The 13,585-nt window shown below is 34.8% G+C and overlaps 1 protein-coding gene across 4 annotated transcripts in view; it reads left to right on the forward strand.

The window, feature by feature from the left end:
- The window catches only part of LRMDA (leucine rich melanocyte differentiation associated), a 612,230-nt gene that overhangs the window by 354,474 nt on the left and 244,171 nt on the right, over positions 1-13,585 (forward strand). For all 4 annotated transcript variants that reach the window (XM_077183241.1, XM_077183240.1, XM_054637712.2 and 1 more), the window contains exons 4-5: positions 1,608-1,742; positions 10,676-10,802. In XM_077183241.1, coding sequence (XP_077039356.1) covers positions 1,608-1,742; positions 10,676-10,802 — 262 coding nt within the window. The remainder of the gene's footprint in view (positions 1-1,607; positions 1,743-10,675; positions 10,803-13,585) is intronic.

Raw genomic sequence — 13,585 nt, forward strand, 5'->3', positions numbered from 1 at the left:
GATTGGTAATTCATCCTAGCTAACAAATCATATGGTGCTACAAAAAGATATTTTTTCCTTGGGGTTTGGTAGATTAATTACTAGTATAAAACATTCTGTAATGTGGCTTAGCTAAATTAAAAGTTAGCGTTCTTATCTTTTCAATTAATTAGTAGATCTCATTTCAAACCTTCATTTTCCTCACTCATACAAAATATTTAAGTATGACTCTTTAGATTTTATGGAACAGACCACTGACTATGGGTGTAGATACATTGATTTTTATATATTAGGATTAGTAATTGTTGGCATGATCTTCATGTGTGTTTGGAAATAAACTAAAATTTCAGGCTTACAAAACATGGACCACATTTTTAACAATGAAGCTGTTTTCTCCATTCTGTATTGCTTCTGTTGCCCTTAAGATATTGGGGTGAAGAAATAAAGTAAATTCCATCAGCTAAAAATAACAAAGATAACAGAAACACATAAATCAAGTATAAATGATAGCAACAAAAGTGAACTGAGGACTTAAAACAATAGTTTGTCTTTAACAGCAGGAAGGAATAAGAACAGCAATGAAATATCCTTTAATGGTTTTGCCTAATTATTACTTTTGTTTAAGTCAGCTGATCTTTAAATATTGGAAAGCTTTCACACACACATGCATGACATATTTTTTGAGAATCACAGCGACATCTTTGTATATAAATTGAAGTAAATTAGAATGTATATTTCAAGTCTTAGAGATTGTCATACTAGGCCATAACAACAAAATAGTTATCGGATCAATTAACAAATTGAGGTGAAAATGGTTGAATATTGTTGTTAGGCTTAATCCTAACATGTGATTTCCAGTACTGCAGTGGTTAAAGACAGTTTAACCTTTGTTTGCTTGTTTGTTTTATTCAGGTTTACAATCATGAAGGTGTACCCTTCTTATTTATGTTCCCAGAAATACAGTTAAGTTAAAAAGCCTCATGAGCATCAAAATAAGAGGCTCTTTTAATGAAAAATTTTATACTTTACAAGACTTTAAAACTTCACATATAAAGTGTTTGTAACACTGAAGTCTTTAAGTTGCACTTAGTAAAGCATTAATTGGCACATCCTAATTGAGTAGTTACAAATGTGTTGCTGTGACACTCAAAGCGTTTATATGCTGGGAGTGAACCTGGGTTGTTGTGGTTTGACTTTTTTCCTTTTCTTTTTCTTTTTTTTTAAACTCATTTTCCAGTGGACTGAATATATTAGTGATGAATGTGCTGTGAAACTAACTGTTTGTTTCCATGCTGGAAAAGTTTCATGGCTCCAGCAATTGCTAGCCATTTTACCACACAGCATCCATCATTTTGTCAAAGTTTTAATGTTTTGTAGTGAACCACCTAGGAAAGAAAGGCAGAGAAAAGAATGACAAAACAGCCCAATTCTTTCATTCCATGCCAAAAAACTGACTGAAGTTTATCCCTGTTTGCCCTTGGAACAATTAATGTGACATTTTCCTGAATGCCATACTAAATTTGATTGTCAGTTATTGAAATGTATGTTTAAATCAGCAGTGATGCAACTCCAAATGCTTTTTTCATTAATGTCATTGAAGCCTTAACCCACTACCTTTGACACATAACAGAATTAGAAAGCCTTTTGGACCATTTGGCTGAAGTTGTGCCCTCACTACAGTATCTCAGTTTGCTTGGAAACATTGCTTGCCCAAATGAACTGGTCTGCAAAGAAAAGGATGAAGATGACTACCAGAGATACAGGTCAGTGTTTTCATTTGTGGATGTGATAAAGCATGAAAGTTTTGTTTTACTACTGGAAAAATAGTAAACTAAAATCAACCCAGAGTCTCAAACAAACACCTACTCTATTCTGAAAGCATTGTAATGTCCTGCCATGAAACACCTGGGAGTTTGAGTAGCCTCCATTTCAGTGAGATCATACTCAGGAACCCTGTTCCAAGAGACATTTCAGTGCTCTATAGCACATGCCTGAGTTGAGCAGGTGTGCACAGGATTTCCTGAATGTGAGTATTCATACACCCCTATTCAAGGCATTTCCTTCTTTAAGGCCAAGATAAGGCAAGGTTTGCATACACTAAGGATGAAAGGCAATAAAAAAAAAGAAAAGAAAAAATCACTCCACTGGGATAGCCAGTTGCCTTGTCTTCTGCTCATGTTTGATATGATGCTAAGTTACTTCTACTGTAGTTATCAAGCCACTGTTAACACAGAATAAATGACTGCTCCTATATTGTGCTGCTCCACTCAGAACAGTTATATTCTAATAAAAAAAAACCCAAACTATCTTTATAATGCAATGTCAGCGAGCTAGATTACACAAGAGGTCATCTGAAATTTAATATGGAGACTTGATAAAATGCTGTAAGTCCAATTGAAATGTTGCAAAAAATTCTAAGGATTATTTAAAAAAAACCCCAGAAACCCCTATACTCATAACTGATGATAGTTATGAATATAGATCCATAACTTAGGCAATGCCTGCTAAGTGATGTAATTTTCAAAGCTACAACATTAACACAGGTGAGACACTGATTATGCAGCAAAAAAAGAGGCATTAGATGTATTTTTCCTTGCTACCACCTGAGGCATTATTTCAGTCCTTGTGTGCTGGCGTTTTTCACATTGTCTCTGAAGGGCATTTGGAGGCAAGCCACAGCCAAGCAGTGCTGGTCACCTTGCCTTGCAGAGCCTGAGCTTGCTTTTTGTTAGCATCTTCCACAGTGTTCAGAGTTCATTATATAACTCTGATCTTATCTTCAGGTAATCCAACCTGTGCTCTAGGAGTTAGGATAAAACAATACAAAGTTGAGGAGACTAAAAGCAGTTTTATGGGGAATTTATGGGCTTGAATTCATTGCATTCAGAAATGGTGAAGGTTGAGCAGCAGCACAACTGTCCCAGATGTGCACATATACTTTGTAGTTTGTTTCAAATTTTTGAGAAGGATTTCTAGGTTGTCACACTTTCACCTTTTAATGATTCCACTTTTGAATCCAGCTTAGCATTTTAGTTTTCACGGAGTGGAGCAGCCTAGGTTTAATAAAATATTTTCCCATTGCTTTCACACTTAAGTGGAAGGTATGCCTACTATCCAGCTTACAAGACTATAATAGTGCTGTCTCTATGTAAATTTATGTGACATGTGCTCTAGAAAATTGCTTAAAAAATGAATGATATTTCTACAGTTTACTGTTTTTCACTTTAAGTATGTTTTCTGACAATATGTCTCCTATTAATCATTTAAGCAAAAGTAATATGTTAAAGGAGCCATTCAGAGGCAAGAACCCATGGTTCATTTAGTGCTCTCTGAAAAAAATTTCTTATTGATTGACATCCTCTGTGGTTATGTGATGTAATATTTATAATATGTCACAGAGCCATACATCAAAACAAGCACGTCCCTTGTTTCATTTCAATGCAAAAATGTTGATTTCACAGAGGTCAAGGTAGTTTCAGGTCACATCATGGTAAACCACGATGTCCAAGTGTGAAGGGATTCTATTTATGTTTGCTGGAAACTGCAACATTGCTTCCATTTTATTTCCTCTCAATTTTTCAAAACCCTGGATGTTTTTTCCATATAAGCTAGGTTGATTGAAGTACTTTTAAGCAAGAAGAATGAGCTTCTAATTAGTTGAATGATTTATGGTTCTGCTGCTATAATGAAAGTTTCCTGATCCTTTTCCATTATTATTTGTTGCATTATATGAAATGTATTTGCTAGACAGCATTAGACTCAAAACCCAAAACCATGGATCAATCAATTGATCTATTTGCCTATCTTTAGGGGAATATATATCACCTACATGGTGGAACTGATTACAAGTACTCTTCTAATTTTACTCTGAGTAGCTAATCCAGCATTTTTGATATGCATTCTGAAGCATCTTGAACACAACCTTTGTCTTCCAGTTTCAGCATTTTTTAATGGTTTGAAATAGCTTATTTTCCCTAAGATTTTTTTTTTTTTAGAAATTTATCAGAAACCATCAAAAGATTATATTCATGTGAAGTTGAATTATGTAAAAACTTGAATTATGCAAACATTGTGCTTCTCCATAACTACAACTAGCTTTGTTTTGTTCTGAATGGGAATTTCTTTTTGTAAATTTTTTGCAGTGACCATTGGAACCAGAGCTTCATTTTTCATTGAGCTTTAATTTTGTTCCTACTGAGTTCAATTAGAGTTCAGGCTATTTAATTCCTCAACCAGAAAGAGAAAGGTGCTAGAAATCAAAGCTTTACTTAATCTTCTAATTCCAATAAACTGTAAAGATCTGTTAACCCCCCAAAATCTTAATGTTAAAAAATGTGGAAAATAATTTTTTTAAAAATTCAAGGTCCAGTAATTCACAATGATCATAAAAACAGAGGTTAAAAGTAATATTATTTATTTTAAAAACTATTAGGTTTTATCAAAAATACTTGAAAAATATAAAAAAGTATGCTTTTGAAATTATGATCTAGTTCTTCAGTATGCTTAAGATACTTAAGCATACTGAAGCATACTTAAGCTTAAAAAAGTATGCTTAAGAAATTATGATCTAGTTCTTCAGGTGATCCATTGATATACCATTTCTATCATTTCATTACTAGAGCTCTTTTATAGTTTTACATTAAAACTACATTTTATGCTGAAATATTATTCTGGTTTTTTTTTTCCTCAAAGTAGTTATTTTTTGTCTAAGAACTATAGCAACTTTTGAATGAGATTTTTTTAGGGAAGAAGAAAAGTTTTTTTTTGCCATCCCTGCTATTCCTTCTTACATTTAAAATGTGTAGGAGAACAAATTGATGAAAAAAATCTCTGGGTTATTGGAATTTTTGCTTGGACAAAAAAATGAAAATGGAAAGTTCCCTTCTGTGATATTTTTATAAGCAAACCTGTTTGGTTCATTTTAAAGACTCCTGTTTTTTTTCCATCCTTGTTATGATGGCTTTAGTTTCTTACTATTAAAAATAATCTTTAAGTTCTCTTTATCTTGTTTTTGAAGCTTTCTATATTTGGGTTAATATTTTGCAAAGGTATATTTTGGTGTTGAGGGCAAGGGAAAGCAGAATATCCAATATGTAATGGTGATAGGAAAATTTAAAAACTTTTGGCTACAATAGGAAGCAAGAAACACAGAAAAATAGGTTGCCAAACAGTGTCCTCTAAAATAACCTAGTCTCCAATCTCTGCTTTGAAGATTGCAGGAAAACAAAGGTCATGACCCAGAGATCAAAGTAGCAGAAGTCAACACAGTAATTGCTGGTTGCTTCTGTTGTACTCACAGTTGGTCAGTCCTGTGGGTGTATTGTTTGCAGAGAAAACTTCAAACGTGGTGTTAGTGAACTGTGAAAAATCATCTGGGTCACAATGTATTACAAAGCATTTGTGAATTCTGCAGGTGACCTCACCTATTTTCATTAAAGCGATATGATTGTGAAGAATTTGTGCCATGTGTGAAGTTCTCAGTGCTTGTTCATTCTTCTTTGCTCCTTATTGACATTTCCTGGAATGATGCATTCATTAAATGCTGTTGACATGGAAACAAGGGCAAGTGGAAACAAATGCTGGAGTTTATTTTAAATTAGCTTAAAAGTACATGTACTAGATATGCTATCTTTGGCTGGGGGAGCAAATGATGATAACCTTATGAAGTCCTCTTAAGATATAACAGCAAGAAAGGAAGTGCATGTGTTTTGTATGGATTAACTTTTCAAGCTAAAACTGCTATTCCCAGCCCACGATTTTGGTTGTGAGAAATTACGGGTCTTATACCATTTTCAGTGTTCTTGCAGTTTCATTTTATTTTATTGTAGTTTTGTTTTATTTATTTTAAAAAAATTGCTACAGAATTTGCTTTTCTATTTTAAATAGTCTTGTATTTGGATAGTGATATAAATATATATATTCATTAAGTAGTACCAGACTAGAAGTCGTCACTCTGTAATAAAAATAATGTTAATAAATAATGATGAGTACCAGTGAACTTATTGTTGAGGCTCTCTTTAAGCAGGAGGGATTGAAGTCTGTGGTCATTCTTTATATGTTCTTTATGAACTTAATTAGATGAATAGGATATTCCCTTACATCTGTATAATCTATGAACCTGTGCTACTTCAGTGTTTGAGTGAAGCCTTGTCATCTCACCGGTACCTGGAAGGAAAAGTGTGCTTGAAAGACATCAAATGGCCACACAAGGTCCATCTGAGACTAGCCCCTGGAAGGGTTCATGAGCAAGAACAATTACCATGTTTTTGTTCACCCAACTAAATCGAAGTCCATAATAACCTAATTTGTCTGTACTAACACTGTAAATCAAGGCAAAACTATAATTACTGTTACACAGATAGAGAAATATTTTTCTAATTCACAGAGTTGTTTGTTACTCTGAAGAAGAGCAGAGTGTGTTAAAATATTGGGAAGTGGTGTGGATTTCTGCGTGACTTGCAAGCCCCTCAGAATTACGTGGTCATCAGCAAACAGTGCCAAGGCTGCTCAGGGTCTGATGTGATCCTCTAACAAACTTCATGCCAACATCCTGCCCTCTCTTCTGGAAGATGCTGGTTTAAATTTATGACCTGTCTTCCTTATCTGTGTATTTAACAAATGTTTTTGTTAGAGAAGAAATTCCGTAGCCAGCTATATGCTGTTTGGAGGTAGAAGGGTACATTTTTTGGGGGTGCAGAGGAAACAATCACAGAACATAGTGTTTGTGACACTAGTTCACTGTCATAAACGTGTTTCAATTCTTCTGATTTCTTTTTTTTTGTCTTTCCCCTTTTAAATGCTTAGTAGATTACTTATTTTTTCTAGTTTATAATAATGTAACTGAGAGCATAATCAGTCCTTCAAAGTTTGAAGTAGGCATATTATTTATGTTCTGTGATTGTTAAGAAAAGGAAATATAATAGCACAGAAAACAGAAAAATGAAAGTAAACACTTTCTGAAACAAAGCTGGTATGATACAGGTAGAGCTGGATACTTCTGCATTCTTGTGGGCAGATATTTCTCAATATTTCACAGCAGGTTTTTTTGTAAATTAAATATTGATGCATATAGTGCAGTTTTATGTTCCAGTTTTTGTTAATTATAGGACAGACTGGAATACGATACAGAATCTCGTAATACAATAGTCTTTGACTAAAAGTTCAGCAGAATGGTTTGCAAATATGTCTTTTTTCCAATACCCTGGCAGGTCTGTATGAAAAGTCTTAAAATTATGTTTATTGCATGCAGCCCATACAAAATTGGTAAATGAATTGTTAATCTTTATTGTAATTTTTATTAAACTAAGATGTAAATAACATTGAATTTTATATTCTGTAGTGGTTTTCCATATCTCAGTGGTCCTGTTGGTATGATGAACACCTGTTATGAGCTTATTTTCATGTGACTGATGGCACCCATGCCAAGAGGCAAGATGGGGGAAATGATTCTGAAAAAAAGAAGGTGCAACTTAACTTAAATAAATGATTTCTTTAATCCATTAGGAATTAGATGATCAGTTTACAGGCAATGATAAGTGGATCTGTAAGCACCTTCCTGGTGCGTCTAATTTTTCCTTTTCTCTCTTTGAATCTCACCTTTATCCTCATCACTGAAGATAATAACCTTTTTTCACACCACAACAAAGGTGTGAAAACCCAGTAACAGCCGTTTCAGAACACATGGAGCAGGGCTAAGTTTTAAAATTATTAAGAAAAAGAAAGGGGAAAGGGGAATAGGAAGACCCTGCCCCCCAACTTCTAATCTAATTGAACCTTTGTAAACTAAATGTAGAATTTAGTAGATGGATCTTTCTTCATTAACCAGCATGCTTTTAACTAGTGATTTTACAAGTCTGAAACAGGTGCAATGTGTCATGCAATTTATGGGTCCCAGTGCCTGCCATAAAGTATTTTATGATGGCTGTGTTCTGTGTTATTAGTAGCTGTCTTTTTCTGCAGCCATTGGTGTTTGATAATAGTCTTAAAACACCCAAAATTACTTACCTGCAAGCAACATTCCATAGTCCCTGTTGACAGTTTGAATAAGTTTAGTGCCCTTTTGTTGTACTTTACCTTCAAAACAAACTGATTGAACCATCAATAGCTCCTGAGAGCTGACAGAGGCATGTCATCTGGTCTAACCCTCTGATAGTAGGTTATCTGTGGGAGTTAACCTCCCTGCATTGTTAACCGAAATGTTTTATGTACTATGCAACTTTAGGATACTGCTGTGATAACCTTAGTAACTAAGTCATACATCACAGTAAAGAGATTTTGTGCAACAAATAACCCCGGATTAAATTTACAAGGGTTGAATTGATATTGTAGAGTGTTCATTCCCAGGCTTTGGTAATCCTTTCCTGTATTTTTTATGGCAAACTTGTGTTACATTTAGATTGAAGTTGCATCTTGATATTTCTAGCTAAAATAAACCCAGGAAGCTTGCTATTTTTCCTCAGCCATTTCATATGCATGTATTGCATTGTTTTCAAATAGCATAGTTACCTTTTATCCCACATTTTGTAAAAGGAATATTAATAAATGAGATGGCATTTTTAATCACCTTTTAAAAGAATTAATTGCACCTATACCCTCCTTCTACCAGTGGGATAATATTTATGGTACCTACTTTTTAGTATTTGCTCTGCTTAAGGAGTGCAAGTTTGAAAAAAAGAACCAACCCCAAACTGTGACTTGTGGAGTAGTTGGCTGTTTAATTTGTGTGGGTAGGGTTTTTTGGTTTTGTTTCTGGAATTGACAAGTACTAGTGCTAATTCTGTTTTTTGAAATGCAGTCAGGATGGCTTAAAAATACAAAAATACATTTGTATCAAGGAATGCTATTATAATTTTAAGCTCTTTTGAAATGATTGAGAGACTGACATTAGGGCTGTGATCCAAAGTCAGCATAGATGACAGTGCTGTCTTATTCTGTTGTCATTTTTGTTGCAGCCTGCTTTTCAATGGCATATTTCATTCCATCATTAAACATTTGCTGATTTTCTAATACCGATGTTTTCTTCACCTGAATATTCATCTTTTCTCACCCTACACTTAGTGGGTGTCTTTACTCATTTTTAGCTTCACTCTTCTTCACTCTTGACATATTGTTTCCTTCTGTACATGTCTTCATTTGAAAGAATCTGTTGTCATCAGAGCTTTTCTGCCAGTAATGCAAGATGGATAGCTTCTCCTCCAGTGAAAGATAAGGGCCAGCAAAATGCCAGAGAGGACTGGAAGGGCAGCCAGGAAAGCTGGAATGAGTCTGAGAATGTGTCTGTCTCAAAGGCCTGTAGCTCTTGTTTAAAAAAACGGTCTTAGGAGATGTTCTGTTTTGTGAAGTGACTCTTTTTCTTCTACTGGCATAATTGAGAGCCATAGATTGAGTATTCACATTTAAATTGTCTAAGCATTTCAGAACTGAGTAGTGTCAGTTAAGTTGTTAACAATTTATGAAGGTGTTGCTTCAGAGGAATGGTGTACTTGATGGAAAGCTTTATTTACACCATTAAATTTTGCTTGGTTTTAGAACGGGGAGCATTACAGTAATTTTCACATGTTTATCTGGTTTTGACAATAGTATCATAAGATAAACTTTTACCTTGTAAAACGTTGGGGTTTTTTATGTTGCTTTGGTTTTGTTTTTTTTTTTCAAAATGTTATGCAGAGTTTTCTGTTTCTTTAATTTCTTCCTCCCAGTGCCAGAGGGGATCAGTATCATGAGGAGCTCCCTGACTGACTTGGGTTTTATGCAGAGCAGCTAGGCTGGGGAATATTATCATCACCTTTCTACACCCCTGGCAGGAAAAGTCTGATATTGCCCTCACTTTGCAGTATCTGCTTCACATTTGGTTGACTAAATGCAAATGATTTTTACTTGAGGTGATTAGATGTTTGGATTTGCCATGGTTGTGCCTTGCTTTGGTTTTGCTCTGCCATGTTCTCTCCCTCCACAAGTGAGAAGCCAGTAGGGTTTTTGTGAGGCTAGAAAGCTGCTATCCTTCTAGTAGAAATGATAAATAGAATATAATACTGATGAATCCTAATAAGAACTTGGAATTCTTAAAATATATTTCCCATAAATAGTCTCTCCCTGTGTGCTTCTGCACTTAATCCTGGGCTGGAATCTGTATTCTGTGAGGCCACCTTGTCTCTCTGGTGGAACCAAATAGGAATTCTCCTTCCAAATGCTGATGATTGTGTTTTCAGGAAAATAAAATAAAAAATCCAAAGTGTTCACAAATGGGAAGAATTCTTGCAGAGAAGTTGGCTGGCAATTTCCCATATCTTTGCCGTATCTCCCAATTTTGAGTGATACCAAAGATTCCAACCCACAGTGTGGGTTGGAATCTTTGGTATCACTCAAAATTCCTTTTCCCAACAGGCAATGCAAAGCAATTTCCAAGTTATTCTGTTCCTTGGTATGCTTTATACTTCACTAATGTGCAGAGAGAACATAGACTTCCACGGTGATTATTGTGTTTGATCCACCAGTGTTAAACGGTTTTGGCTCCATTTGAGAGAGTAAAGTAAGTATTATAACTTTGCACATAAACTACATTGCATGAAAAAGGTGAACACAGCGAGGAAACAAAGGCTGTTGTTATTTTTGGCTGTCATTTTTTTAGTCATTGAGTCTGTGAGTATGTCTTTGTGCATTACTGGATTTTAACTGTGTGTATTTTGGTATCTGTCAGATATTTTGTCCTGCACAAATTGACAAACCTGAAATTTCTCGATACTCGGAAAGTAACCAGGAGGGAGAGAGAGGAAGCCTTGATAAGAGGTGCCTTCATGAAAGTGGTTAAGCCCAAGGATGCAAAGGTAGGAGAGTAAATTAAAGTGGGAACAATAATATGATTCATTAACACTATTTTTAAATAACTCCAAGAGCCTGGCTGCATCGTTTTCTAAGGTAAAAAAAGGAGGTAAAACCTTTCAAATGATAAATGTGGTCAGATAGGGGACAAAAGCCTTATTACTTTTTCTGTGTTTTAATATAGAAATTTACAGGTACCTGTCTAATGGGCTGAGGCCATGTTATCAAATTTCTGGTTTCAACCTCAGTTTCACATAGCAAAGTAACTAATATGTAGCACTGAACTTTAAAGAATATTTTTACACTGTCCAAGGAAATGTAACAACTATGTGTTATACTTTTGTGAAACAATGCAATTTTTTTTTGGCAAGTTGTCCCCTGCCTTGTATGTTAAACTTCTATTGCAGAGCTCACACCTATGGTGTTTACTGGCTTTTATGAACTGGTTGATTCTGATTTTGTATGATGTGACTTAATGTGGTGTCCTGCTAATAAACATTGACAGCATCAGTGAGACAGTTTCAGTAATCTGAGCATTTCATACAGCTTCATGCCCATCAACTGGGCATCCTGCTGAAGCAGTCAGAATGAGAATGTGAATTCTCCACTTTGCCTTCTTTTTCCATTGTTGATCAGTACTTGATAACAGCAATCTGTGGTGTGCTCAGAGTGCTTTAGAACTGCACATCTTTCCTGAAACTCTGCTCAAGTTTTCAGTCAACTTGCTTTCTATTTGCTGCTTTTTCTCTAAAGTATACCATCAATAATTTATTGCAGATTTCCAATAATGCTGAATAATAATGTAGTGGTTATGGAAATGCACTGTTTGGTAGCATAACAGTGTTGCTGGGTAAATGCATTATCATGAGTACAATTGCAGTGTATTACAAATTAATTCAGACTGATTAATTTATAACTACTAAAATGTTAACAGTTCTGATACAAACATTGCTTTGATATATTGTTTACCACTGCCTTTAGTCATTTCAGCTTCATATATGTAGTGAATGGAATAAGTTATTTTTAAGCTGTGGTAGACATCCTATTCACAGCAAACCACCTTTGAATCTGGCCGAATGCAACAGCTGAATTGTGGTAGGTATAGCATATGTATGTCATCTTTTACAATTCTTCTTATCTAATCAGATTTTGCATCTGGTGAAGTTTTTAAAAAATTTATCTAACAGTTACATCTTTCATTTAAGAGTCTACTCCGTGAATTGCATCCAACTTAACAGTGCAAGAGAAAAAACGTGTCTCTCAAATTCGAAGCTACTTTTCTGGATTAAACCTCTTTTTAAGTCAATAGCTAAGGGTAAATTACTTAACAAATTTAGGGATAACATCTTTAACTTTTATATCTACAATTGAACCTTTTGTATAGTTTTGAATTATTTACCCACTAAGTCCTATGGTAAACCATACATTTATTTCAGAAAATTTGCAGAAGGCTCCAATTTACTGTTGTTATTGTCATACTAAAGAGTTTTTTTCTTCTTTATAAATGGCACAGTACAAATTACTGGTGGTAAAATCATTGTAAATTATTTTTATGACATGAATTAATGCTTCTTAAGGTGCCATGAAATTACCCTCATCATACAGTATTATATACATATCACAGAAGTGGCTAATTTAAAATAAATATTAAATTTGATGCAGGTATTGTAAAGCGCTCCAAATTGTTTAGAATTTGTGCTTATTTCCCAGGATATTCATGCTTACAGTACACATGCATGCAAACTCTTTCTATGTCTGAGAAGACTCATAGCATTTTCTCTGCATATATGCTTTGAAATGCAGCTCAGTATGTGTACAGCTATTGACAGCTCTGCTTGAAGACCACAGCCCGCAGCATTCCTCCATAAATCACACAGATGATGTGCACAATAACTGTACTTTTGAGTTCTATCATGTGTTATACATTGCATACATAATGGGTTTTTATTCTCTAGCCTTCCTATTTTCTGGATCTTGTGTTCTCTGTTCATGAGTTTCACTCCCACATAGCTGTCAAAATTTTTGACCAGCTTCAGCCACATTTAGCAGGCAGGTACTGGTAATATAATTTAAGCTTTCTGAAACTAATTAGAAGATTACACCTTGATCCAAACTCAGAGGAAGATTGCAGCATATCCAGTATTGGTAATCAGAAAAACTTAATAAGTTGACATAGTGATATATAAGACCTTGATGATAATGAAGTTCCCAATAATGTGGGGTTTTTTCCTTTCATCTAAGGCAGCAGGCACTGTGTCAGCCTATGCCTACCAGGAAAGGAGATGCAGTGATTAGTATTTATGTTGGTGGATGCCGCATGAAAATCTTCTGCCAGGTTTAGTAACAACAGTGGGCCTTTCAGACCTGCTTTTTTGGGAAAAAAAAACCCCCTAAAAACTACAAACCAACAAAAAATCCTCACTTATGTGGCTTTTTTCTCCCCATTATGATAAGCAGGAGATGGTGTGGCTTATTCAGCATAAAAGGCAGACTGATGATCTAAAGGGGCTGTGATGTGGGGAGTTGTTTTCATTTTAGTCTTGACATAAAATAGTTGGAAGAGCAAAATACCCCACCAAGAAAAAAATACACAAAATGAGAATAAAAGCAAGAAATTTCCATCTGACTAGCTTGTGTTTACTCAAATGCGAAAGTATCTAGCAATCACCAGTCATCACTAAGTCATAAATATTTTATTTTGTATAAATTTTTTTAACTTTCATTATTCCCTATTTTATTAAACAGAACACTACACTTTCTTGTGCTTTGCTTCATTTCATCTTTTGTT

The sequence above is a fragment of the Agelaius phoeniceus genome, chromosome 9 (assembly GCF_051311805.1).
Source record: "Agelaius phoeniceus isolate bAgePho1 chromosome 9, bAgePho1.hap1, whole genome shotgun sequence".
Classification (NCBI taxonomy): domain Eukaryota; kingdom Metazoa; phylum Chordata; class Aves; order Passeriformes; family Icteridae; genus Agelaius; species Agelaius phoeniceus.